Source organism: Mercenaria mercenaria, chromosome 5 (assembly GCF_021730395.1).
Source record: "Mercenaria mercenaria strain notata chromosome 5, MADL_Memer_1, whole genome shotgun sequence".
NCBI lineage: Eukaryota > Metazoa > Mollusca > Bivalvia > Venerida > Veneridae > Mercenaria > Mercenaria mercenaria.
The window spans coordinates 81,117,788-81,143,771 of record NC_069365.1 but is presented as its reverse complement, the minus strand read 5'-3'; the positions used below and the strand labels follow the sequence as shown (position 1 = coordinate 81,143,771).

Here is a 25,984-nt window from a genome sequence, read left to right as displayed (position 1 = left end):
AACACTTTGTTTACTTTAATTTACTTATATAAGTGGTCAGATCCATTTCTTTTGTTAAACAATCTCATATGAGAAAACAGAATGTTTCCAATCCATTCTTTTTTGACTTTGGCAATAATTATAAAGTGACATAATACAAGCTTCAGCTGAATGTACAAACCCATGTATTCCACAAACACTCATGTTTCATTCTGTTTTCCACTTTTATCGCTTACTGCAGAAAACTGATTTGAAAATTAAATCTCAAGAAACTGACTTTTATTATCTCTCAAACATAAACTGGGTTCTTTTCATCAATAAACTCTTAATCAAGTGCACTCTTTTAAAAGTAGTTTGTGTAAAAAAGAGAGGCTTAAAAGCAGAACTTCCCATAAATTTGATTAAAATGCTGTAATAAAATCGGAAAATTTAGAATTTTTGGTTGTTACCAATTTGAATTAAAATAAATCTAACTAAACTGTGAAGTCCTGGCTGTTTGTTTTGGAATAATTTTCGTGAATTTCATAAATTTGTTATTAATCACAGTATTATGAAATTAGTTGAAAAAATATAAATTCTTCTTATCATACATTACTGTTAATATTTAACCAGTGTTTTTGATGTGTTGTCCCTCTTCCTGGTCTTTATAATTATTGTTAAATGTAAATTCCATTCATTATTATATCACACTGAAATCTGTCATTCATGTTCCCAATAAACAAGTTACTGAGCCGTGCCATGAGAAAACCAACATAGTGGGTTTGCGACCAGCATGGATCCAGACCAGCCTGCGCATCTGCACAGTCTGGTCAGGGTCCATGCTGTTTGCTAACAGTTTCTCTAATTCCAATAGGCTTTGAAAGCGAACAGCATGGATCCTGACCAGACTGCGCAGGTTGGTCTGGATCCATGCTGGTCGCAAACCCACTATGTTTGTTTTCTCATGGCACAGCTCAACTGATTTTGCTGAATGTCTATACCAATAAAATGAAACTATTTCACAGTATTCAGTGTTCATCATGTAACCAAATATGAATTTGCAGTGATAACTTTGATATGGAGATTATATTAACACCTATACATCTGTTTATTCATTGGCTGAATCTGAATATAGAAAGCCATAACTTGGAAACCAACAATGAGAAAGTGATCAAGAAATAAGTAAGTGAGTTTTTTAGTTAGCTGAGTGAATGAGGAATTGTATTTCTTCTTAAGTTTCAAGAAAGCCAGCATTACAATAGTAGTTTCTATTGAAAGCTGGGTATTTCTTGGTGTTTACAATCTAATATTTATATTTGCCCTATTCTTTTCAATTGAAAATTACGTCATTTCGCATGAACACCAAAAAAAAATGTCATCTCTTAAATAAAATCTAGTAAAAAGAAATCAACAGATAACAGTATCTGTAGCATGACAGGTTATCTACTGTAAAAAGTGAAGTAATGAAAAAAAAACAAGTAGTAACAATAATATTTTTTATGTAACACCAGTGTCGAAGCACTTAAACATCACACTTTTGAAGTAAATCCATTCTTGCACTTTTTAGTAGCTTCTTAAAATTGTCTAAACTCTTATCACTCTATGCTGAAGGTTTCACATTTCTTTTGATGGGTGTGTGGTGGGAACAGTGTTCACATTTCTTTTGAAACTACATGCTACAAACCTTTCTTTCAACTGGTCAAAAAATGGAGAACTTGGAGGAGATTTGTGATGAGGGTAACAAGAGTGGCAGACTGTCACAAAATACACATGTCATCCAACTTGGCCTAATTCAAGGGCCATAATCCAAGAGTGCCTGGTGCGATTTTGCTCGTTATCAAATTTGTCCAAGATATTATGCCCATAAACATTGTCAGCAAGTTTGATGAAGATCAAATGAAAACTGTTCGACTTAGGCTAAATTCGCAGATTTCGAGTAATTCAAGGGCCATATTCCAAGAGTGCCATGCCTAGGGCGATTTGGCTGTTTACCTAACTTGGCCGAGATATTATGCCCACAAACATTGTCACCAAGTTTGGTGAAGATCGGATGAAAACTGTTTGACTCAAAGAGCGGACAAGGCTGAATCCCTAGATTTTCGAGTTATTCAAGGGCCATAATCCAAGAGTGCCTGGGGCGATATGGCTGGTTATCGAACTTGGCCCAGATATTATGCCCATAAACATTGTCACCAAGTTTGGTGAAGATGGGATGAAAACTGTCTGACTTAAAGAGTGGACATGCTTTTGGATGCCGCCCGCCCGCCCGCCACGGGTGTTCACATAATACGCTCCACTCTTTCAAAGACTGGCATATAAAACGTAATAAGAAATTCATTAAAATTTACACAGGGGTATTTTAAATCTTTGTTTTTGATGTATTTTGCAAAGTCTTACAGCTGGGATGTACATTGACATCATATGTTTACAGAACCAATGCAAAAACTAAATTAAATGATATCATATAACTATGTGAACCAATGCAAAAACTAAATTAAATGATCATCATATGTGTTAAAACAAGGCATGTGCTTTAACAAAATACTCTGAATCTGACGACCCTCCGATTCAGGTAACTGGACGATACACTAGGCTACCAAGGTGGTCTCAAGGTACAACACTATCACTGTATAAAATTTTACCTTCCTTGAGTGTTCCTCTCTTGCTGTTGGGATTCCTTTTGTCTTCTTTCACCGTGTTTTGCTGTCATGTTTTGTTTATACGACTTCGGCCTGGCCCCTTTGTCTGATCCCTGCTTTTTTGAAAGGACCATTAAATCATCTAGATGTTCAGGTCTATTGATATCACACTGCTGTAAAACTCCATCTGTAAAAGTACAATAATTGAGCTGCACCATGAGAAAACCAACAGTACATCTGCAACCAGCATGGATCCAGACAAGCCTGCGCATCCGCGCAGTCTTGTCAGGATCCACACTGTTTGCTAATGGTTTCTCTAATTGCAATAGAGTTTGAAAGTGAACAGTATGCAGATGCGCAGGCTGGTCTGGATCCATGCTGGTTGCAAATGCACTATGCTGGTTTTCTCATGGTGTGGCTCATATTACAGTCTAAAAACAAAGCAGAGAAAAAATTAACAAATCTACAATATTTGGCTATTCCTCTTACACAGATTTGACAAGATGCAAATAAGATTTTCTTGACATTTATACTGTCTTGATTTTTTTTCCTCTCTGTTAAATAAATATTATTAATACCAGGTCAACTATAAATAGACTCATTTGATTGTACAATAGGGATTTAATGACATTTCCAACAGTATTTCAATTATGTCATGCCTGTCGCTTAATTTACCCGGTGTTTTTGCTTTCCTAACATTTGACTAAATTGTTCGGAGCAATTTACTGATTATTTCCCAATATCAATCACTGCCAAAGGAAGGATTGCCTCAGACAGGCTGTTTTCTAAGAAAATGTCATTGATAACATTCTTGTTGATCATCACTTGGGGAACAAGCTCAACCACTTTAATTTTTGTCTTGAGTTTAGCAAAATTTTTCAACAGTATTTCAGTTATGTAACGACGTTATGTTCCTGAATTCTGACAAATACTTACTTGTTCTCTATAAGTAACTACCAACTTTCACATATGAATCAGAGGCGGAGGACGACATGAATTCTGACAAATTGTCATGGAGAACTTCCGCCTCAACTGGGGGATAAAACTCACTATGTCACGATTTGTAAATCTGCAGATTCCCTATATTTGTGGCCCTATGCAAGAATAATGAACCATGCTGGCCATTATTTTCAGAATCATGTCTATGCCAGATACAGTAGTATGACTGTAAGGATCTTACATGCCTGTCTGTGTAGGACAGGGTTATTCCTACACGATGGACAGCGTGGAATGAAAAATCAAGCCTGAGATTGATTTTTTATCCATGCTGTCCGGAGGGTTGAAAAAACAGCTGTCATTCACAGGTACATGTAGACATGTAATCTGATCATTTTTCTTGCCTGCAACTTTAACTTTAGCCTGCTCTTGGCAAGTGATTCTGCCTTTGCGATCAGTGCAGACCAAGATCAGCCTGCACATCCATGCTGACTGATCATGGTCTGCACTGTTCGCTATTCAGTCAGTAAATTTTTAATGAAAATCCCTTCAAATAATAAATGGTAGTGCCCAAATTTAATGATGGACCAGTCCATTCTAGAAATTTTGCAGGCTAAAGGATAAACAAATCACAATGACAAACGGATCTGGGTATTTCCTGACATTATGTATATACCCGGTAGTTTTTGAAGTCATAATAGTGTACTAGTTAACATCACTTAGTAGCACGCTATTTTTAGAAAAAGTTTTTCCCCCAAAGGAAAGACTGGAATATCTATCCCTGGCACATTATCCGACAAATATATCCTGTCTACTACTAAGAAGCAAGAAAAATACCATCTAGATATTGCTGTGCTGTCTGTACATCTGCCTCCAGGTTGAGATAGTCTATCAGCGACTTGAGAAAGTCATCTTTGCAAACAGTCTCACTGTCCCCTATCACAGTCAAATGGCGCCTGGCTCTCGTAACAGCAACATTGATTCTTCTCCTCTCCGACAGGAAACCAACCTCACCTATAAGCAGCATAATATAATTTGGGTTAACAAACTTTTACATGATACAACTGACACACAGAAATTGAAAATAGTTGTTAACTTCTGAATCAGAAATTCTTCATTAACATCTTTTATTGCAAAAATTGTTCATCTGTTAAAACTAAGCAGACCTGATAAGGAAGATTATACACTCAGGTGAATATTCAAGGAACGTCTTTTATTTTTATTTTTTTTTTGTCACTGAGTTTAATATCATATCAACACAATTACAAGCTATATGGCAACTTTCCAGCTTTTTAGGGAGAAAGAACAAGTGCATTTGCAAATGCCGCTACCAGAATTTTTTCAGGCACAGTGGTATCTGGGTAGAAACACCAATTTTCCATAAGCCAGGCTTCTGCAATGATAGAATTCTATACCTTAAGGTAGTTCTGCACGTTTGGATTGAAATTTTTTCTACAATGTAGAATTTGATTAAGCACTGATTTTTCAAAACTTCAGAATATACCAAGAAAATTCAGCAAATAAAAAAGATAGGGTCGTGTGCTTGATTTTTTGCTCAACTGATTTGGAAAATTTGGACTTCAAACAATATTTCATAATGGGAGTCTATGGGAAAATCATAACTTTCATAACATTTTCGTGAATAAAATTTTTTCTATAATGTAGATTTTGATGGAACTTCTCACAGTTGTAAATAAACATGTGGCCTATAATTTAGTGAAACAAGAGCACCGCCTTGCGGGTGCTGACGCTCATCTGATTTTTTTTTTGTGTAATAGAAATATTGTCCTACCCATGATTTTCTAAGTCTAAAAAGGGCCATCATTCTTGCAAAAAGCAGGATAGAGTTATGTTTCTTGATGTTCAGTGTCCACTTATGATGGTGAAAAACTGTTGCAAGTTTTAAAGCAATAGCTTTGATAGTTTATGAGAAAAGTTGACTTAAACATAATACTCAACCAAGAAAATGATTTTCTAAGTCCAAAAGGGGCAATAATTATTGCAAAAAGCAGGATGGAGTTATGTTGCTTGCTGTACAGGGTCAGCTTATGATGGTGAACAAGTGTTGCAAGTTTCAAAGCAATAGCTTTGATAGTTTAAGAGAAAAAGTTGACCTAAACATAAAACTTAACCAAGAAATCTGATATTTTCTAAGTCCAAAAGGGGCCATAAATCTTGCAAAAATCAGGATGGAGTCATGTTTCTTGCTGTACAGGGTCAACTTATGATGGTGAACAAGTGTTGCAAGTTTTAAAGCAATAGCTTTGACAGTTTAGGAGAAAAGCTGACCTAAACATAAAACTTAACCAAGAAAACTGATTTTCTAAGTCCAAAAGGGGCAATAATTCTTGCAAAAAGCAAGATGGAGTTATGTTTCTTGATGTACAGGGTCTGCTTATGATGGTGAACAAGTATTCCAAGTTTCAAAGCAATAGCTTTGATAGTTTAGGAGAAAAGTTGACCTAAACATAAAACTTAACCAAGAAATCTGATATTTTCTAAGTACAAAAGGGGCCATAAATCTTGCAAAAATCAAGATGGAGTTATGTTTCTTGCTATACAGGGTCAGCTTATGATGGTGAACAAGTATTCCAAGTTTCAAAGCAATAGCTTTGATAGTTTAGGAGAAAAGCTGACCTAAACATAAAACTTAACCAGGCAACGCCGACGCAGACGCCGACGCCGACACCGACGCCGACGCCGACAACCGCTCAAGTGATGACAATAACTCATCATTTTTTTTTCAAAAAATCAGATGAGCTAATAAAATGTATAGGTTCGTGTGCTTATTTTTGAGATATCTGACCAAGATTAAAGTGAACCGGACATTTCACACTAATTTTAGGACATTTTTTTATTTTTTAACGTGTCATATGTTTTAATATCATATTTTGACTTTAGAAATATAGCAACAGTGCTATTGTAATAAATTTACTCACAGGTTTCGATTAAATCATAAAATTATTTTCAATTCCGTTCGCCGAATCAAGGCAAGTTTTCCGGATAAATGACGTTACCCCATCACTTCCGGTTTATCAAACGTGCAGAACTACCTTAAATGCAGTTTCAAACACAGCTTTATGGGGCAAAGCCAGCAAGATTGAGTACTTAGCCATAGACACCCACAACCCTCTTTTGCTACTTCTGACAAGGGAGATAATCAAGGTAAACTAGAAAATGCTTTTGTAAAAAAGCGCATGTCTCCCCCAATGCAAAGTCCTATAGGCAAGAAGTCAATAGGGGTCAGGAGCGAAAGTCAAAGAGACACTGATGGGTTGCTGCAATAGGGATCATCTACTTGGCATGTCCAGTCATCCCGCTAAATTTCAAAACTCTTGGCCTAGTGGTTCTCAAGTCACTGTTCAGGCTCCTGTGACCTTGACCTTTGATCAAGTGATCTCAAAATAAATAGGGGCCATCTACTCTGCATGTCCAATCATCCTATTAAGTTTCAACATTGTAGGTCAAATGGTTCTCAAGTTATTTCCAAAAAATGATTTTACATGAACAGGCCACTGTGACCTTGACCTTTAATTGACTGACTCGAAAATCAATAGGGGTCATCTACTCTGCATGTTCAATCATCCTATGAAGTTTCAACATTCTGGGTCAAGTGGTTCTCAAGTTATTGATCGGAACTGGTTATCAATGTTCAGGCCCCTGTGACCTTGACCTTTAACAGAGTGACCCCAATAACAATAGGGGTCATTTACTCTGTATGAACAATCATCCTATGAAGTTTCAACATTCTGGGTCGAGAGGTTCTCAAGTTATTTATTGGAAATGGTTTTCCATGTTCAGGCCCCTGTGGCCTTGACCTTTAACAGAGTGATCCCAAAATTGTAAGGGGTCATCTACTCTGCATGACCAATCATCCTATGAAGTTTCATCATTCTGGGTCAAGTGGTTCTCAAGTTACTGACCGGAAATGGTTTTCAATGTTCAGGCCCCTGTGACCTTGACCTTTCACAGAGTGACCCCAAAATCGTTAGGGGTCATCTACTCTGCATGACCAATCATCCTATTAAGTTTCAACATTCTGGGTCAAGTGGTTCTCAAGTTACTGACCGGAAATGGTTTTCAATGTTCAGGCCCCTGTGACCTTGACCTTTAATGGAGTGACCCCAAAATCAATAGGGGTCATCTACTTTGCATGTACAATCATCCTATGAAGTTTCAACATTCTGGGTCAAGTGTTTCTCCAGTTATTGATCGGAAATGGTTTTCCATGTTCAGGCCCCTGTGACCTTGACCTTTGATGGAGTGACCCCAAAATCAATAGGGGTCATCTACTCTTTATGATCAATCGTCCTATGAAGTTTCAACATTCTGGGTCAAGTGGTTCTCTAGTTATTGATCGGAAATGGTTTTCAATGTTCAGGCCCCTGTGACCTTGACCTTTGACAGAGTGACCCCAAAAACTATAGGGGTCGTCTACTCCAGCAGCCCTACAACCCTATAAAGTTTGAAGGTTCTAGGTCAAATGGTTCTCCAGTTATTGCTCGGAAATGAAGTGTGACGTACGGACGATCGGATGGAAGGACGGACGGACAGACGGATAGGGCAAAAACAATATGTCTCCTGGGGGAGACATAATAATTCAACAGACCTCTTTTATTACTCCTGACAAGGGAGATAATCACAGCTTCCTTTTCTCTACCTTGGAATCCATCAACAGACTTTACCTCAATCTTTGGATATTTACTAGCTAGACGTAACCTAACAAGTTCTACCTGAAGACAATGTAAAAACAGAATTTATTATTTCCATCACCAATGGTATAGTACCTGGCATGCTGGGAAAAGCCCATCCATAAATATCACATGCACAGAAAAGAAAATTATGAATTATCTTACCATTGGAGAATACGATAAATTTAAGTTAAACTAATGGGAAATTTGCATTGGGTATTTATGTGAGGTATAATAATACAATTTCGCTGTTCTCTTCTCTTTTCAGAAACAATATACTTGATCCCCTAAAATACAAAGAAAAATACTGTTGGAATGAGATTTTGTCAGAGATATGGAACTGAGATAAAATAAATGAGATTCGATGCTGAAAGTTTTCGACTTTAGGTATCATAACAAAGTGTGATGTTAACAGTGTATGACACAAGCTCCTCCAAAAATGTTTGATAGAATTTATATCATAAAGTATAAAAGGGAATTTAAACAGGCATAAATCTCTAAACAATATGCACATGTTGACTTGATGTTAAATGAACAAAAACTGCAGGATGAGTCGAGTACACAAGAAACAGTGACACCATGTGACATGACCAGAAAATTCAAACACTACATTCCTCTCTCTTTTTTTTAGTTTGGTTTGATGGTGGAGGAAGACCCCAGGTGCCCCTCCGTGCATTATTTTATCTCGGGCAGGTACCTTGGTAGAACCACCGACCTTCCTTAAGCCAGCTGGATTGCTTCCTCACATAAGAATTCAATGCCCATAGTGAGGCATGAACACACATCAATGAGGGGCAAGTGATTTGAAGTCAGAGACCTTAACCAATCGGCCACGGAGTACCCACATTCCTTTCTAAGGCACTGGGGGCATAAAAAGATATTGACATATCTGAATGGCCTTACTGATTACAAAGATATTTTCATTTGTGCCTTGTACATTGACAAGTGTAATATTAAAGTTTCATAGAAGAAAAGGGAGCCAGTTTTAATAACTGATAACTCTATTTAACTGGTAAAGCATACAGAGTTAATATGTAACAATTAGGAAAGGTTGATGTTCTTTGAAATTATATAAAAACAGTGTAAAATCTAGGAGAGGTTGCTGTTTCAGATGATATCCCATGCCAAATATGGAGACTGTACACCTTGCAGTTTTGAACAAGAAGATTTTTTAAGTTTTACCTTTTGGTTGCCATGGCAACCAGAGTTCTGTGTTGAATTCAATTCTTTGAACCATTTTGAAAGGGGGGCACCCAAGGATCATTCCTGTGAAGTTCGGTGTAAATCTGCGCAGTGGTTTTGAAAAAGAGTATTTTTTTTAGAAATTGTTGACGGACGGACAACGCACGACAGACATTGAGCGGTCAAAAAAGCTCAATATGAGCCTTTGGCTCAGGTGAGCTAAAAATTAGCAGATGTTGCTGTTCTCTGAAACCATATACCTGCAGATTGTAAGGAGCAATAACTGCAATATCTTCCTGATTTACTCCACATGACAACAACTTCTCCACATTAGCACTGACAAGATCTGCCTCTCCTGTTAAAAACAAAAGGTTTTACTGACTTATTCTAGAATTCCACAATAATCATAAATCATGCAGAAATGCAAATCTACAGTGTTAGTCATGCAGTACAAAATTATAACAGGAGCAGTCTAATGGCAGTGCAATTAATTTTTTGAAGTAATTCCACATAACACTAGCTTACATACAAAAGTTTTAGCCAAATTTTGTATATTGAAAAAGAGGCATAATTTTGCAACAAGAGGACCATGAATGTCCTGAATCGCTCACCTGTCCCCACATGACCCAGTTTTGAACTGAGTATAACGTCATTTTTTCTCTTATTTGACATAGTGACCTAGTTTTTGAGCTCATGTGACCCAGTTTTGAACTTGACCTAAATATCATCAAGATAAAAATTCTGACCAATTTTCATGATGATCCATTGAAAAATATGGACTCTTAGAGAGGTCAAAAGGTTTTTCTATTATATGACCTAATGACCTAGTTTTTGAAGGCATGTGGCCCAGTTTTGAACTTGACCTAGATATCATCAAGGTGAACACTCTCACCAATTTTCATGAAGATCTCATGAAAAATATGGCCTCTAGAGAAGTCCAAGGTTTTTCTATTTTTAGACCTACTGACCTAGTTTTTGACCGCACGTGACCCAGTTTCAAATCTGACCTAGATATCATCAAGTTGAACATTCTCACCAATTTTCATGAAGATCCATTGAAAAATATGGCCTCTAGAGAGGTCAAAAGATTTTTCTATTTTTAGACCTACTGACCTAGTTTTTGACCGCAGTTGACCCAATTTCGAACTTGACCTAGATATCATCAAGATGAACATTCAGACTAATTTTCATACAGGTCCCATGAAAACTAGAAATTGCTTTTGTAAAAAAGCGCATGTCTCCCCCAATGCAAAGTCCTATAGGCAAGAAGTCAATAGGGGTCAGGAGCGAAAGTCAAAGAGACACTGATGGTTGGCTGCAATAGGGATCATCTACTTGGCATGTCCAGTCATCCCGCTAAGTTTCAACACTTTTGGCCTAGTAGTTCTCAAGTCACTGTTCAGGCTCCTGTGACCTTGACCTTTGATCAAGTGACCCCAAAATAAATAGGGGTCATCTACTCTGCATGTCCAATCATCCTATTAAGTTTCAACATTCTAGGTCAAGTGGTTCTCGAGTTATTGATCGGAAGTGGTTATCAATGTTCAGGCCACTATGACCTTGACCTTTAACTGAGTGACCCCAAAAATAACACAGGTCATTTACTCTGCAGGAACAATCATCCTATGAAGTTTCAACATCCTGGGTCGGGAGGTTCTCAAGTTATTGATCGGAAACAGTTTTTGATGTTCAGGCCCCTGTGACCTTGACCTTTAACAGAGTGACCCCAAAATTGATAGGGTCATCTTTTTTTTTTTTTTTTTGGTTGGGTTTAACTTCGCACCGACACATTTTAGGTCATACGGCGACTTTCCAGCTTTGATGATGGAGGAAGAACCCAGGTGCCCCTCCGTGCATTATTTCATCACGAGCGGGCACCTGGGTAGAACCACCGACCTTCTGTAAGCTAGCTGGATGGCTTCCTCACATGAAGAATTCAACGCCCCAAGTGAGGCTCGAACCCACATCGATGAGGTGCAAGTGATTTGAAGTCAGCAACCTTAACCACTCGGCCACGGAGGCCCCGATAGAGTCATCTACTCTGCATGACCAATCATCCTCAACATTCTAGGTCAAGTGGTTCTCAAGTTACTGACTGGAAATGGTTTTTAATGTTCAGGCCCCTGTGACCTTGACCTTTAACAGAGTGACCCCAAAATCAATAGGGGTCATCTACTCGGCATGATCAATCATCCTATGAAGTTTCAACAATCTGGGTGAAGTGGTACTCAAGTTATTGATTGGAAATGGTTTTCAATGTTCAGGCCCCTGTGACCTTGACCTTTGACAGAGTGACCCCAAAAACAATAGGGGTCATCTACACTACATGACCAACCATCCTATGAAGTTTCAACATTCTGGGTCAAGTGGTTCTCTAGTTATTAATCGGAGATGGTTTTCAATGTTCAGGCCCCTGTGACCTTGACTTTTGATGGAGTGACCCCAAAAACAATAGGGGTCATCTACTCCAGCAGCCCTACAACCCTATTAAGTTTTTGACCGCACGTGACCCAGTATCAAACTTGACCTAGATATCATCAAGGTGAACATTCTGACCAAATTTCATGAAGATCTCATGAAAAATATGGCCTCTAGAGAGGTCACAAGGTTTTTCTACTTTTAGACCTACTGACCTAGTTTTTTGACCGCAAGTGACCCAGTTTCGAACTTGATCTAGATATCATCTAGGTGAACATTCTGACCAATTTTCATAAAGATCCCATGAAAAACGTGACCTCTAGAGTGGTCACAAGCAAAAGTTTATGGACGGATGGACGCATGCAGGCATGGACGCCATGCGATCACAAAAGCTCACCTTGTCACTTTGTGACAGGTGAGCTAAAAATGTAAGCCAGAGTTATGAAACTTTCCATGTGAGGTCAACCCATGATGCTAAAGATGTGTGATGAATCTAAAAACAATTGGTCAAGTCATTCCTGAGAAACGTGCTTACAATGTAAAACTGTCACAAAAATCCCTATGTTAAAATGGGGCATGATTTTGACATATTACAAGCTAGAGTTATGTATTTTGCCACATGAGATCACTTTTATTATGAGGCCAATATAAGTGTAATGTTTGAAAGCATTAGGCTTGGTAGGTTTTTTGAGCTGCTTACATGCAAAACTTCTGTGACACGGATGAAAGGATGATAACAATAGCCCTTATACTTGAAATATTTCTGATAATGGAGCTAAAAGCTAAATTCAAATAACAGCTTAATTGCTTTTCACACTAATTCATGATTACCAGCATTTATGGTTTTTAATATGCAAGAAAAGCATGACAAACCTAAAAAACAAATTTCACTGAGTCATAAACAGTATTAAAGCAATTTGCTGTTTGCTAAAATCAGAAAATATTTCCTTATTATCTACTTTTTCTCTGAGCCAAGCCTTCATTACACCATGCTTATAATGAAATTACAAAATTTATGAAACAATTTTGAAGCAAAAAACAAACCAATTACACTTTAACTCTTGTATTGTAAATTAAGTTAAAGATTGACATTTTACTGAGAAAAGATCTTTCAAAACATGAAAAATCTATTTTTACTTCAAATGGAATTGGGAATGTTCAATTTTCATGATAATTTCTTTGTTTTTGTTTGGTTTAATGTCACAACAAAATAACTATAGGTCAGAAAATTTTCATGATACTAAATTTAAAGGTCATAGTTACTGAATTCACAGAACAAAGGGGCATGCCTACACAATTAAAAGCCTACTGATTTGCAAATAATTGCATTTTTGTTTTTGTTTGGTTTAACATTACACCAAAAGAAGTACAGGTCATATGGCAACTTTCCAGCTTTGATGGTGGAGGAAGACTCTAGGTGCCCCGCCGTGCACTATTTCATCACAGGTGGGCACCTTGGTAGATCCAGCGACCTTCCGCATATGAAGAATTCAATACCCTGATTAATGATAGAACCCACATCGGTGAGGGGCGAGTGATTCAAAGTCAGTGACCTTAACCACTTGGCCACAGACACCCCAATGCCAATAACTGTAGATCAAAAGTGAAATTAAAGGGATATAGTCACAAAAAAAAATACTGAGCCGCACCATGAGAAAACCAACATAGTGCATTTGCGACCAGCATGGATCAAGACCAACCTGCGCATCTGCGCAGTCTGGTCAGGATCCAATCTGTTCGCTTTGATTTAAAGCCTATTGCAAGAGAAACCGCTAGTGAACAGCATGGATCCTGACCAGACTGCACGGATGCACAGGCTGGTCTGGATCCATGCTGGTCGCAAATGCACTATGTTGGTTTTCTAATGGTGTGGCTCAAATATGCTAGAACCCCATATCACATGCAGAAATGCTTATCAACAATGTTAGTCACACATTACAGAATTGTAACAACAGTTGTCTAATGACAGAACACTCAACTGTTTGAGACCCTGTCACATAATACTAACTTACATATAATTACAAGCTTTGCCAAACTTTTCTCAGCTGAAAAAGAGGCTTTTAGTCAGATATAAAACCTAGTTCAGAATAGTCATTTCATGATGCAGAAGACTTATGGAAGGTCCAAAAGCATTCAGCAGAATAGTAACTTTCCTGAGGAATAACCGTATAAAAAAGACTTTAATCATATTTACCTCTAAGTGTGACCTTGACCTTAAAGCTAGGGATCTGAACTTTGCATATGACAAGTTGCCTTGTTATGTTTGAATGTCTGTGCCAAGTTGTATAATTATCTACACATGCATACATGAAAAACTAAAGAGTGAAATCTTTGACCTCTAACTGTGACCTTGACCTTTAATGTAGGAGTATGGGTTTTGAATGTGACAGTTCATCTTGTTATGGTAAATGTTTATGCAAAGTTATATCTATGCATAAATAAGAAAGTTAAATCTTTTGACCTCCAAGACCTTGAACTTCAGTAGTCTGAATTTTGCATGTCACGGGACTACTGGTGGTCTTCTTATGGTAGTCATTTACACCAGCTGTCTTAAAATCCAACATTGCACAACAGAGGTATAGACTGGACATGAGTTTGTGCACACACAAACATACATGTGGAAGGATGGACACACAGACAAGGGTAACACCATAAGCCAATAAATTTTAATGGCGGGGGCATAAAAGTTACTGTCAACTGCCCTGCTGTAATTTTCAGTGAGATTACTGTAAAGTTCTACCACATGACTGGTCCGAAAATATCTAAATTCCATCACTATGACAAGTTTTCTTTAACCCTTACCATGTTGGATACAATTGGTTTAACCTTTGCGACCAGTGTAGATCATGATCAGCCTGCACATCAGCCAGTATCTTTTTGGTAAGCACCCCTTTTAACAGTTAATGGTACTGTCCAAATTGAAAGATGGCCAAGTTCATTACTGAAATTTAGCAGTGTAAGGGTTTAAGAATTGACCATTTTTCTAAATATTTCACTGCTTTATGACTTCTGTGACTAAACTGCATCATGAACATATATTTAATCAATTACTTTATAATTTCTTTGAGGAAACCTCTGATAAACATTCTACCCTTTTTCAAGTCTGGATTAACACTGGTAGGGTTTCTATCATTAACCTTTACCCTACTAAGTTTCCAAAATGGACTGGTCCATCAATTAATTTGGGCAGTACCATTTATTATTTGAAGGGGTATTTACTGAAAATTTACTGACTGAATAGTGAACAGTGCAGACCAAGATCAGCGTGCACTAATGTGCAGGCTGATCTTGGTCTGCACTGATAGCAAAGGCAGAATCACTTGCCGTCAACAGGCTAAAGGTTAAATAAGACTGATCCAGTATCAAAATCACTTTTTGCCAGTCCGCAAAGTGGACCTTTTCTGGATCATTTTTGTATATAAAATTTTAGGTACTTACGTAATAACTGTAGACATTTCAGTAAATATGTAGTGCTATCGACATGTCTGAAAATAATTTTGACCCAGGACTACATGCTACATTTGACATTACAAACATAACACACCTCTAAAAGGGGATAAATACAAAGATATCCTGGACTCACCTTCATTTCCTTTGGATATTTCCTCTGGTAAGTCTAGTTCCCTGAGATCACAGCCTGCAGTGTCTATATACAGTAGAGGTAATATACTCGTCTCATCTTGTGTAATACCTGGCATATCTCTGTAAATAACAAAAATAACAAGCATTATTATAGTACATTTCCTTGAATTAATCATTTTTCAAAGATTACATATTATCAATTCTCTAACCTTAATAAACAGCATTTTCAAGGTTAAAAGATACGAAACACACACATCATGGTAGTTCTACAGTTTCTCACAGAAAGTCTATGTGTGATGAATGTTCAAAAATTTACATACAAATAACAATTTCTCATAAAATTGAACAAAAGGCTCAGGTAGTGACAAGAATAATTTGAACAAACCTGAAAGCGGGCCATACAATGGTGCTTTTGAAAATATTTGGTGACCACCTATCAATGGCTGAAGTTGTTTAAAGAAAAATGCTTAATTAAATAAATGCCATCTGTCATACAATGGACAAAGCACTGTAACAAGAGCTCATTCTGAAAATTTTGTTCTGGTGAAGAGGAGTTAAAAACCCAATCAATTTGTTCAAGATGTCAATTAGCCAGGTTTGTTTAAATACATTATGTTATCATATGAGATCCATGCATTTTGCAAGATACTGCTCATGGAAACTGTAAGTGGCAATGAAATTTTAGAATGTAAGCAGCTAACTTTGTCATTTAATGCTCTTGAATGAATCAATTACAATAATATGAATGAAGATAGAAAATACAGAAATGATGAATTATGAATTGTGTTTTAAACAGTTACCATTTTGGTATGAAAAACATGTTTTTTTTTCAAGTATGACACTTGTTTTACGAATTGTTACTACAACCAGTTTAAACCATCAGATAAGGGAAATAATTCTATATTGCTCAACATATTTGACTGGTAGAAGTTGCTACCCCTTTCCTCATAAAACATCACTATTAGTCATTAGTTATTTTGGTCTGAATATCTGTATAACATTAAAGGTGGTCAATCACATTTAATCAACATTTAATGACATTTTTTACTTTTTGTATTCTGGTAGAGAATTATTTAAAGGAGTTCATCACAATATTTTGTGTGCAGCTCAATGGCGCAGCAAGCGATAACCACTGTAACGTTCAGAATACATAACTGTCCGATATGCAGCGCACTCGCGCAAAAAACATCGTATGTACTGACAATATAGGTCGTGCATCCATATTTTACCTTTAAAAGTGATGGTGTTTTATTGGAGGAGTAGTCGTAGGAAGTGCTCGAATTGAATACATTGTGGGCAGCCAATTTGAAAGTAAACCATTTCGTCCAGTAACGATGCAGCCGACTCCAAGTCAAATAAAATTCCAGAAAATCTTAACGTAGATCTATCTCCTTCAGGTTCAAATGTGACTTCCTAAAAATGTTGTTATACTTTTTGTGCCCCATCCCGCATTTCACGTAGTAAGACCAGAGTTATGGCCCTTGACAGTCAAATTGTACATAAAGGTTCTAAACATTTGTGTTGCATGTACCTCAAAAGTATATGCGCCAAGAGTCATGAAACCACACAAGAATTAAATTCAGCATGCGAAGTTGTGCACCAATGATTTTATTTGAGGTTTCACTCAGTAAAAACAGATTTATGTCCCTTGATGTGGTCAAATATATACGTAACTGGCATGTGAAAGCTTGTGTAGCAGGTATCTCAAAAAGTATTTGACCTAGAGGCATGCAACCTTAAAGGAGCATCATTCCGATTATTCCGCATGTGAGTAAGAAAATTGGTTAAGAAACTGATAATAACATTGTGCAATTTGTTTTGTAAGAAAAAATGTTCATAATTTGTAGGTGGGTGGGGTAATGAAACAAGAGGACCATGATGGTCCTGAATCGCTCACCTATCCCCACATGACCCAGTGTTGAACTGAGTATGACGTCGTTATTTCTATTATTTGACACAGTGACCTAGTTTTTGAGCACATGTGACCTAGATATCATCAAGATAAAAAATTCTGACCAATTTTCATGAAGATCCATTGAAAAATATGACCTCTAGAGAGGTCACAAGGTTTTTCTATTATTTGACCTAATGACATAGTTTTTGAAGGCACGTGACCCACTTTAGTTTCATGAAGATCTCTTGAAAAATATGGCCTGTAGAGAGGTCACAAGGTTTTTCTATTTTTAGATCTACTGACCTAGTTATTGACCACACGTGACCCAGTTTCGAACTTGACCTAGACATCATCAAGGTGAACATTCTGACTAATTTTCATAAAGATCCCATGAAAAATATGGCCTCTAGAGAGGTCACAAAGTTTTTCTATTTTCAGACCTACTGACCTAGTTTTTGACCGCACGTGACCCAGTTTCAAACTTGACCTAGATATCATCAAGGTGAACATTCAGACCAATTTTCATGAAGATCTCTTGAGAAATATGGCCTCTAGAGAGGTCACAAGGTTTTTGCTATTTTTAGACCTACTGACCTAGTTTTTGACTGCACATGACCCAGTTACGAACTTGACCTAGGTATCATCAAGCTGAACATTCTCACCAATTTTTATATAGATCCATTGAGAAATATGGCCTCTAGAGACGTCACAAGGTTTTTCTATTTTTAGACCTACTGACCTAGTTTTTATTTTTTCGTCTTAGTATTAACTTACATAATATAAAATTCGGTAAAATTCTGTCCGCTAGATTTTTCACATCATTAAGAAATACATACATGTGATCTCCCGCGCGGGAGGGTCAAAATCCCGATTTTTTCACCTTGCCTCCCGTCTCCCGACCAAAACCATATTTCTCCCGCTTTTCAAAAAATAAAAATCAGTATTATGACTGGGTTGATAATGACCGAGGAGTGCCAAACATGTTTACACAGTAAATCAAAGTGTCAACGACTGTTGTGTATTATACATGTTTGCCACACATGTTGCTGGAGGAAAGAGTTGTTTTTCACAGGTGAATTATTAATTGTTTGTTTTGATAAGGGATTAGACAAGCAGGGCCTTTTCCACCTGTCTCACGGGGCCGAATATCTGCCCATTCTCAATGCCAATTAAGCTCCATTTTTACCAATTTGAAGCAAAAAAACTCCCAGTCATAAGAAATAATTCTCAACTGAAATGAATTCTGATTATTCAAAGAAAAATTTTGCTCGGTAATAAAATCACATAAATAATTGTTGGAAAAACCAACCCATTACTATTTTTAGAACAGGAGTGTTATTTCCCCTTACGGAGTTACGCCATTTTCTTCCAATGTTTACCAAATTAATTTGCTAATAAACTGGACTTATTTCATTGAAAATTGGATGAAAACACACACTCATTTATTTGATAACATCAATCTACATTATTTTGGTATGGGTAAATACATGTTGATGCATTTCTATTTTCTATTTTTCATGTGAAAATCATCAGTATTTTTATACGAGAGTGGGTGGGGTAAGGAATTTACATAATTTATGAGTTGTGTTCAGACCAATTTAGAGCTTCGTTTTTTTTAAGTCCTCGAGTAGAATAATGTTAATGCATGTTCACCTTCATTTCAGACCTAAATTGAGACTTTGTTTCTACAAATGTAATCTGTTAAGAAAGTTTAAAGTTAGAACAAGAGGGAGCTTCTGTAAGATAGCATGCTCGACTTTTCTCAGTGATTGACTCTGAATTAAAGTTTTGCCAGTTAAAGGGGCATAATAGGCAATAGCTTTGTATGTAACGGAGATATTAGACATTATATAAAACTTTAACAAAAAAACTGAAGTTAAAAAGTGGCATAACTCTGTCAAAATTCAAATCAAGAGTTATGAGGATTGTTTCTTCTGGTGTAGACTTATATACATTAATTATTGTGTGGCCAAAAATGTTGGATTTTGCCTCTAAGTTATGTGTCCACGCGCTTAATATATGTCGATAAAAACCTCCAGTTTTGAGACCCCAACTCCAGCTGAAAAATGGCAATCCTCCAGTTTTGGGATTCTGAACTTATCACATGTATGAGAAATACTTCGTGTTTTTCTCAGTTTCAGATACTTTCGACATCTGTCAAGAGTAATTTTTCTGAGTTAATATATCTATATGTTGACATTTTATGCATAGTTATAGTGGTTTCATTAATTGTGATGCATAAACAGTAACATCAGAGTGAAACTTTGAATCGGCTGAAACACGGTATTGGTGCTGATTAGCTTTTTTTTATGTTATATCAATGGCACAGAAAAAATATATAAGATAGGGACAGATTTTAAAGACTGACCAGACTAGAAGTTGCCTATCTCACTTTTCTGAAAATTTCAAGAGGCTAGTATTACCCGTTCTTGAGATATGTTTGGAAATATGCTCCAAAATTGGCTATTTTTTAGCGTTATGCAGTCCCACTTGAAAAAAAATTATCAAGAGAATGAAGAATACCCAAAATTTCAATAAGTAATGGTACATCAATTGATATGGATTTATACAGACATCTGTCCCGCACGTTTTGCTGATTTAATTTTTGAAATCGGTCATAAATTATGGATTTTATGAGTAAAATACAATCAGCAATGGTTTGTTTAAACAGTTAAAAATCAAACATATGCTCATTGTTATAACCCAATAATTGGTAGAAAATAAAAGTAAATTGAACTTTCATTGACATTAACCTAACAGGTATTTGTTATGGTAAGTATAAAAAACATTAATAATTCTGGGCTAGTACAGGTTTAGGCATGAACAACAGTTCTTTGCAAAATACTTAAATTTAAAATTCTGTAGTGTCTGTAACCATTAAAAGTTTATGTTGTAATATTTTCATTGTTTCTCAATACAAAAGTATAAATCCTACATTGGCTAATGTGTAGTCATGTAATGTCCAGGTTTGCCAAAAATCATAGTTCTATCAATTAACATCATTGAAAATTACTACTTTGAAAAAGTTACAGACACTACACAAAGAGGTATAGAAATGAAAGAAAAAAATCATTGTTCTTTTTGTCACTATTATTTTGTTTTTCAGTATAGAAAGTTCCTTCTTTTATGGTGCAATGTTGCATCATACATAGAACTACTGAGTTAAGTGCAAAAATATGATGCAATGACTCTTGTTTAATGAAACAATGTACCACCTTTGTGGCATTGTTTTTCAGAATTATTCACTGAAGCACAATGTAACCTGTATATTTATCCAGAAAAGTTTACCATTTGCTTTTTGTGTTCCTTACCATGGTACGACCCTAGGAAATTGGGAGAAAACATGAAAAAAGCCCTGGTGATGACTCAGGTATGTTCCTATTGTTCTGACAATGCTACACTATAATCTGTAGTGTCTGTAACCAATATCCCCTTATTTTTAGTGAATGACCATTTCCCTCATATGAGTATGAAATGAAAAGTTAATGTGTTTCCTTTTACAATATTGTTGTGTAAGGCACAATACTGGGACATTCCAGGCTAAATTTTAAAATAAATAATGTAGATAAAAGTGTTATATTTCCAAGATTTCTTACAACTGGCACAATTTCCAATAATCTCTTTAAATACACACTGTAAATAGAGTGTTTTTGCAATAACTATTATGAGATCAGTAAATTCAGGCAACAAAATTATGACAATTTCATGAGGTCTGACAAAATACAGGATTTCTAGTTCTTATGTTAAAGTGGTTACAGACACTACACAGCCTATGCATTAAACAGACTATTCTATATGACATTGAAGAGTTTGTGAAATCAGTTTAAAAGCTTAAATATTGACCAAATACACAGCCTGAAGCTACATGTTTCTTTATCAGACACCTAACTTAAAGAAACAGCTGATTTTCAGTTTCTTTGCTTATAAATACATTGAAGAGGACACATGAGCAATATGCTTTAAAATATCTAAATTTGCATTTTCATACATAAACACATAAGCTTGCGGAAATCAAAACACAGTTGTTTCTTTTTTCAGGAAGTACAGTTCAACCAAGCAAAGATGAGCAGAAAGTGAAAGATAGAAGGGAGAAGACTAGGCTCAAAGTACAAGCATGGAGGAAAAAGCAGAGAGAAAACAAAGCAAAATATGATGAGCTGAAAAAAGTCGATAGGGAAAGGAGACAGGAGGCAAGACTACGAAAACGGCAGCAAGCTCTCTCTGATCCAATCATTCAACAAGAACTTAGAAAGAAAAAGTGTGAGGAAATGAAAAAGTACTTCTGCGAACGTATTAATGCCTGGAAGGCACGGAAGTTAGTAATTATCAAAGACAATTCAAGCCAGGAAAGAAAACAGACGAGCAAGCAAAATGAACAGAACAAAGAATCATCAGAAAAGCTTCCAAAGAAGAGAAAGTCAACAGGAAAGCAAAACACTGCAGAAAAGAAGAGTAAAGTTCAGGAAGTACCAACTGAGAGAGAGAAAGCAATAGAACCCCAGAAGAGTAAAGTTCATGAAGAACCAGCTGAGATGGTAAAACCAACAGGATCCCAAAAATGCAACCCTGGTGACTTTGTAGCTGTTGGGATTAAGCCAAAGAAGGGACCTCTCTGTGTGTGTATAGCAGAAATAATGGGTGTATTGATACAGATGTCCGACTGAAATACATGAAGAAGTCAGGCAAAGTGTACATCTGGCCTGATAAAGAAGATTGTTCACAGGAACCAATTGATGTAATTATGCATTGTGTTTAAGCTCCGGAAGTAGTCAATGAAAGGGGTCATTTCAGATTCAGGTCAAATGATATGTTAAAGCTTAAAGTTGATCTTGAAATAACACATAGACATTTCTACTTTAAGTGACTATACTAGACAGTACAAGAAGTATGGTCATGTGACAAAAGCACAAGTATCATTACCAAACATGACATCCATGTAGTGTCTGTAACCAAATGCGGGATCACTAATATGCCTCTATTTCAGTAGGCAGTTTGAGTCAGAGTTTATTTCAATGACAATGATTTAATAAACAATCACCTACATTTAGTATTTTACTGTTTTCAACATTGTTCTATTTTAAACTTGGCTACACTGTTCTCATTTTCATAATTTTAATGTGAAGTTCCCACATATTCATGTTAAAATAAGTTCGCGCTTTAATTCTATCTAGTCAACATTCATTTGAACATATATTCTAGTTTATGTGTTAATGTTGAGTTGTTTTGTGTTGAAATTTGCCATTATTTTAAATGATTCTGCCACTGCATTGAAATGTTAGATTTCAGTAGTGTCTGTAACCAAATCTATGTATACTGTAATATTACCTGTTACCAAAATTTATGATTCTTTAGGACAGAATTGATGATTTTGTTTGTGTTCATATTGTTCTTGGTGTTAGATAAATGCCTAACTAACCTTCTGGTGGGTTTTTTGTGAAAGTTAAAGAAAAGTTTCTTGGCTTATATTTCTTTTGTCTGATACCAGCTTCATTAATGTTCTGAAATTTTTGGTCAAGATGTTTATCACTTCCAGTTAAGTTTTTTACTTTCAATGTTTATAATCTGTTATTGATGTTACAGTGAAAATAATCAAAGTTTTGAAGTATTTGTTTGTTTTTCTTGTATGTTATACACCTAGTGTAGTGTCTGTAACTTTTGTTATACCATATGATGGAAAACATCGATAAAACAGTGATGCATGCATGTTTACTAAAAACTAAAATTGATTTAGGTAGGAGATAGTCTAAACTTTAAAATTTACACAAAAGAAATATTGTATGTAAAAATTTAATTTTTCGAGAAAGTGGGACTACTTTCAGCACCAATACCGTGTTTCAGCCAAATAAATAGTTGTTTGCAGTAGTTTTATTATAACATGTATGTATTGTTTCTTCAGACAAAAATACCGATTTGGTGTTCTTAATAAACTTTAAATATTGAAAAAAGAAGCACGGGTACCTATCATTTTTATTTTTTATTTTAACTTGTCATACATCAATCTATAAATATGCAAAGTTACAAAAAATTCTGTCTGCTAGAAATAATTGTGAAAAACATCTTTAAGGAACAAAAAGACCGATTACATAGAGTTAGATTCCTATTTGAAATGTATATTTTATTACTTTTATAAAATTTTGTAATTACTCCCCTTTAATATCAGGGCTTTTTTCCCCTATAAATCTACCTCCGGTAAAAGGAGGTAATCCCAATGCAAAAAAGTATGTTTTCTTCCCAAAGTTGAATTTAAAATTCCCAAATGAATACCTTTTAGGGTTCTTGCTGTTTTAAGATAGATTTGCTTATTTTTATGTATATTTAGGTAAATTATAATACTGTTGAACAATTACTGAAATGCAGTTCATTAATATTTCACACAAAAACACATTTATGTAGATTTTGGTAATTTGCAAATTGTCCCAATTAAGACAATTTCCGAGAGCATTTTCCCAATTCCGACGGTGTCGGTGGCATTCCCAAATTGATGAAAAAAAGGCCTGAATGTGAAAGTATATAAAAAGCTGGGTATTTCTTTTTATTTCGATACAATGTCTAGTTTTACATTTGCATTTGATAGACATATCAACTATTGAACAATCTGAACCAAAATGCAAGTTTTAAAGCTGTGTGTAGCTTCTGAATTCATTTATTTCCAATCTATCTTGGTTGCGCAACCAGATAGGCAAAGGGAGGTAATAATAATTTTTCAAACTTGCGTTTCTAATGAATTCCATCTAAATACATAATTTTTAATGCAAATATTTTACAAATATATTACAATATGTCTAATATTTATACATTTCCTTAGGCAAAGTATGTTTATCAAATTTATACTTATGATAAAATAACTCTATCTTGGTTGGGCAACCAGGATAGGAAAATGAAATTTTAAAAATACCTCCAGTGAAAATCTAATTTGTATTAAGTGTTAAGTGAACATAAATGAGTGGCCAAATTTAAAGATTATTTGCTTGAGTTTGGAGAAACTAAGCCGACTCATATTCCATATTTGCCATTTGCATTCAAAATTCAGTGTGTCTGATAGGCCTGCACCACTTTTTTTCAGTGCAAAAACTTTCAATTACAACCAATGCACACAGAAGTAAACCTATGCAGCATAAAAGGAAGAAATGTTTGATAAAACTGTAAATTGCAAGAAAAGAAACGATGTCTAACAACCAGTATGTTGTAACTTCCTTAATTATTTATCTTAAAAGCAGCCTAGTGTTTAGATAGTCTTACAGTTCTGCTTGGTTGCATTTTTTCCTTATTAAGGATCTTCATACAGATTTTACTATTTATCGTTATTTCCAAGGAGTTAAGAGTCAACTTCTTACTTGAGTAAATGGTGTTTCACAGACTCGTGGGCCACCAGTTTAGACTCGTACAGCTGGTGTGAAGACCACTGCATGATTTTTTCATTCATCCTATACTGTGTGGTCAACATCTTCATGACCTTCTCACCATAAAGGTCAAGGACACGTTCCATCAAGGTCACTGCAAGTCCTTCTTTAGCGGCTCTGAAACAAATGTAGTCAAATAATAGTAATGTATTTGTATGATTTTGTCATGCATGCCAAATATTGAATTTCAAATCTTACATTAACGCACTCAAAAAAAATGAAGAGACAATGACTAAAAAATGTGAAAAAAAAAGCGCATAACTAGTATTATAAGTTCAAATCCCATATGGTTAATATACATGGATCAGCTAAAGATTTACAAGAGAGTTTCTAAAAAAGCTTATAGCTTCCTACTCAATCCTCTATGTTTTCACATTTGTAAAACTGTAACAATTGTAACTATATCAATAAATACTGTTTAAACCAAAGAATTACAATCAATTACATCACTTACTTCATTGCACTAAATTTGACAAATGTATTATGTTAAGTTATATAGTAATAATGTTATAAAATTTCAATGAGTTAAGATACTCCAAACGTTTAACAGTTACATCAAAATGACAGATTTAACCAAGACTTAGAGCTGTAACAACTGGTAAATAATATTTTAGATGGTGCAAATCTACAGTCAGCCTCAGATGCTTTATTGTTTTTGTCATTAATTTGTGAAAACCGATCAAACATTTTATGAAATTTTTAGTTTAGCATTATCAGTCTGTTTAGGAATGGATGTGTGCCTGTTATGTCACTGTGAAATACATGCATTTATACATTTTGGAAAAAAAAGGATATGCTGGATAACAAGTAAGCCAGCTTCTGGTAAAAGCAGGTTTTTTCTTAGGCATAGAATACATGAAGAGACCACTAGACCAATGGCCAGCACCATGAACATCAGGATTCCATTTTAACCAGGTGCTGAGTAAGTCCGGGTTTACATTATTTTGAAACTAACTCATTTGACAGTATGGTTGGTGGTAACTGCAGATGGTCCCCGGCTAGAATACATTTCTTTGTCCTCAGCAACGGGATCCAGCAAGCGGCTTCCATAGCTTGTGAAACTTCGTCAATAATTGTCACATCAAAATGACTTTCTTCCAGAAGTTTCATTGGCCCATCATCTGTGGCGCTGGTAAGTGTGACCAATACAACATCAGCACGTTTGAGAATGTCCCTGGTAGCAGCATCTGCCCGCTGACGCAACTCTTTTCGGAGAAATTTCATTTCTTCCCTCAACTTTTGTCTTTCTCCTTTATTTTTGGTTTTCTTCAAACCTGACTAAAA

The 25,984-nt window shown here is 35.8% G+C and overlaps 1 protein-coding gene across 1 annotated transcript in view; it reads right to left on the bottom strand.

The window, feature by feature from the left end:
• The window catches only part of LOC123558571 (DNA-binding protein SMUBP-2-like), a 53,117-nt gene that overhangs the window by 5,833 nt on the left and 21,300 nt on the right, over nt 1–25,984 (bottom strand). The window contains exons 7-13 of the mRNA XM_053544123.1: nt 25,656–25,978; nt 24,635–24,817; nt 15,408–15,526; nt 9,667–9,761; nt 8,143–8,266; nt 4,371–4,547; nt 2,601–2,784 (exon numbers count right to left, since the gene is read on the bottom strand). Of these exons, the coding sequence (XP_053400098.1) occupies nt 2,601–2,784; nt 4,371–4,547; nt 8,143–8,266; nt 9,667–9,761; nt 15,408–15,526; nt 24,635–24,817; nt 25,656–25,978 (1,205 nt within the window). The remainder of the gene's footprint in view (nt 1–2,600; nt 2,785–4,370; nt 4,548–8,142; nt 8,267–9,666; nt 9,762–15,407; nt 15,527–24,634; nt 24,818–25,655; nt 25,979–25,984) is intronic.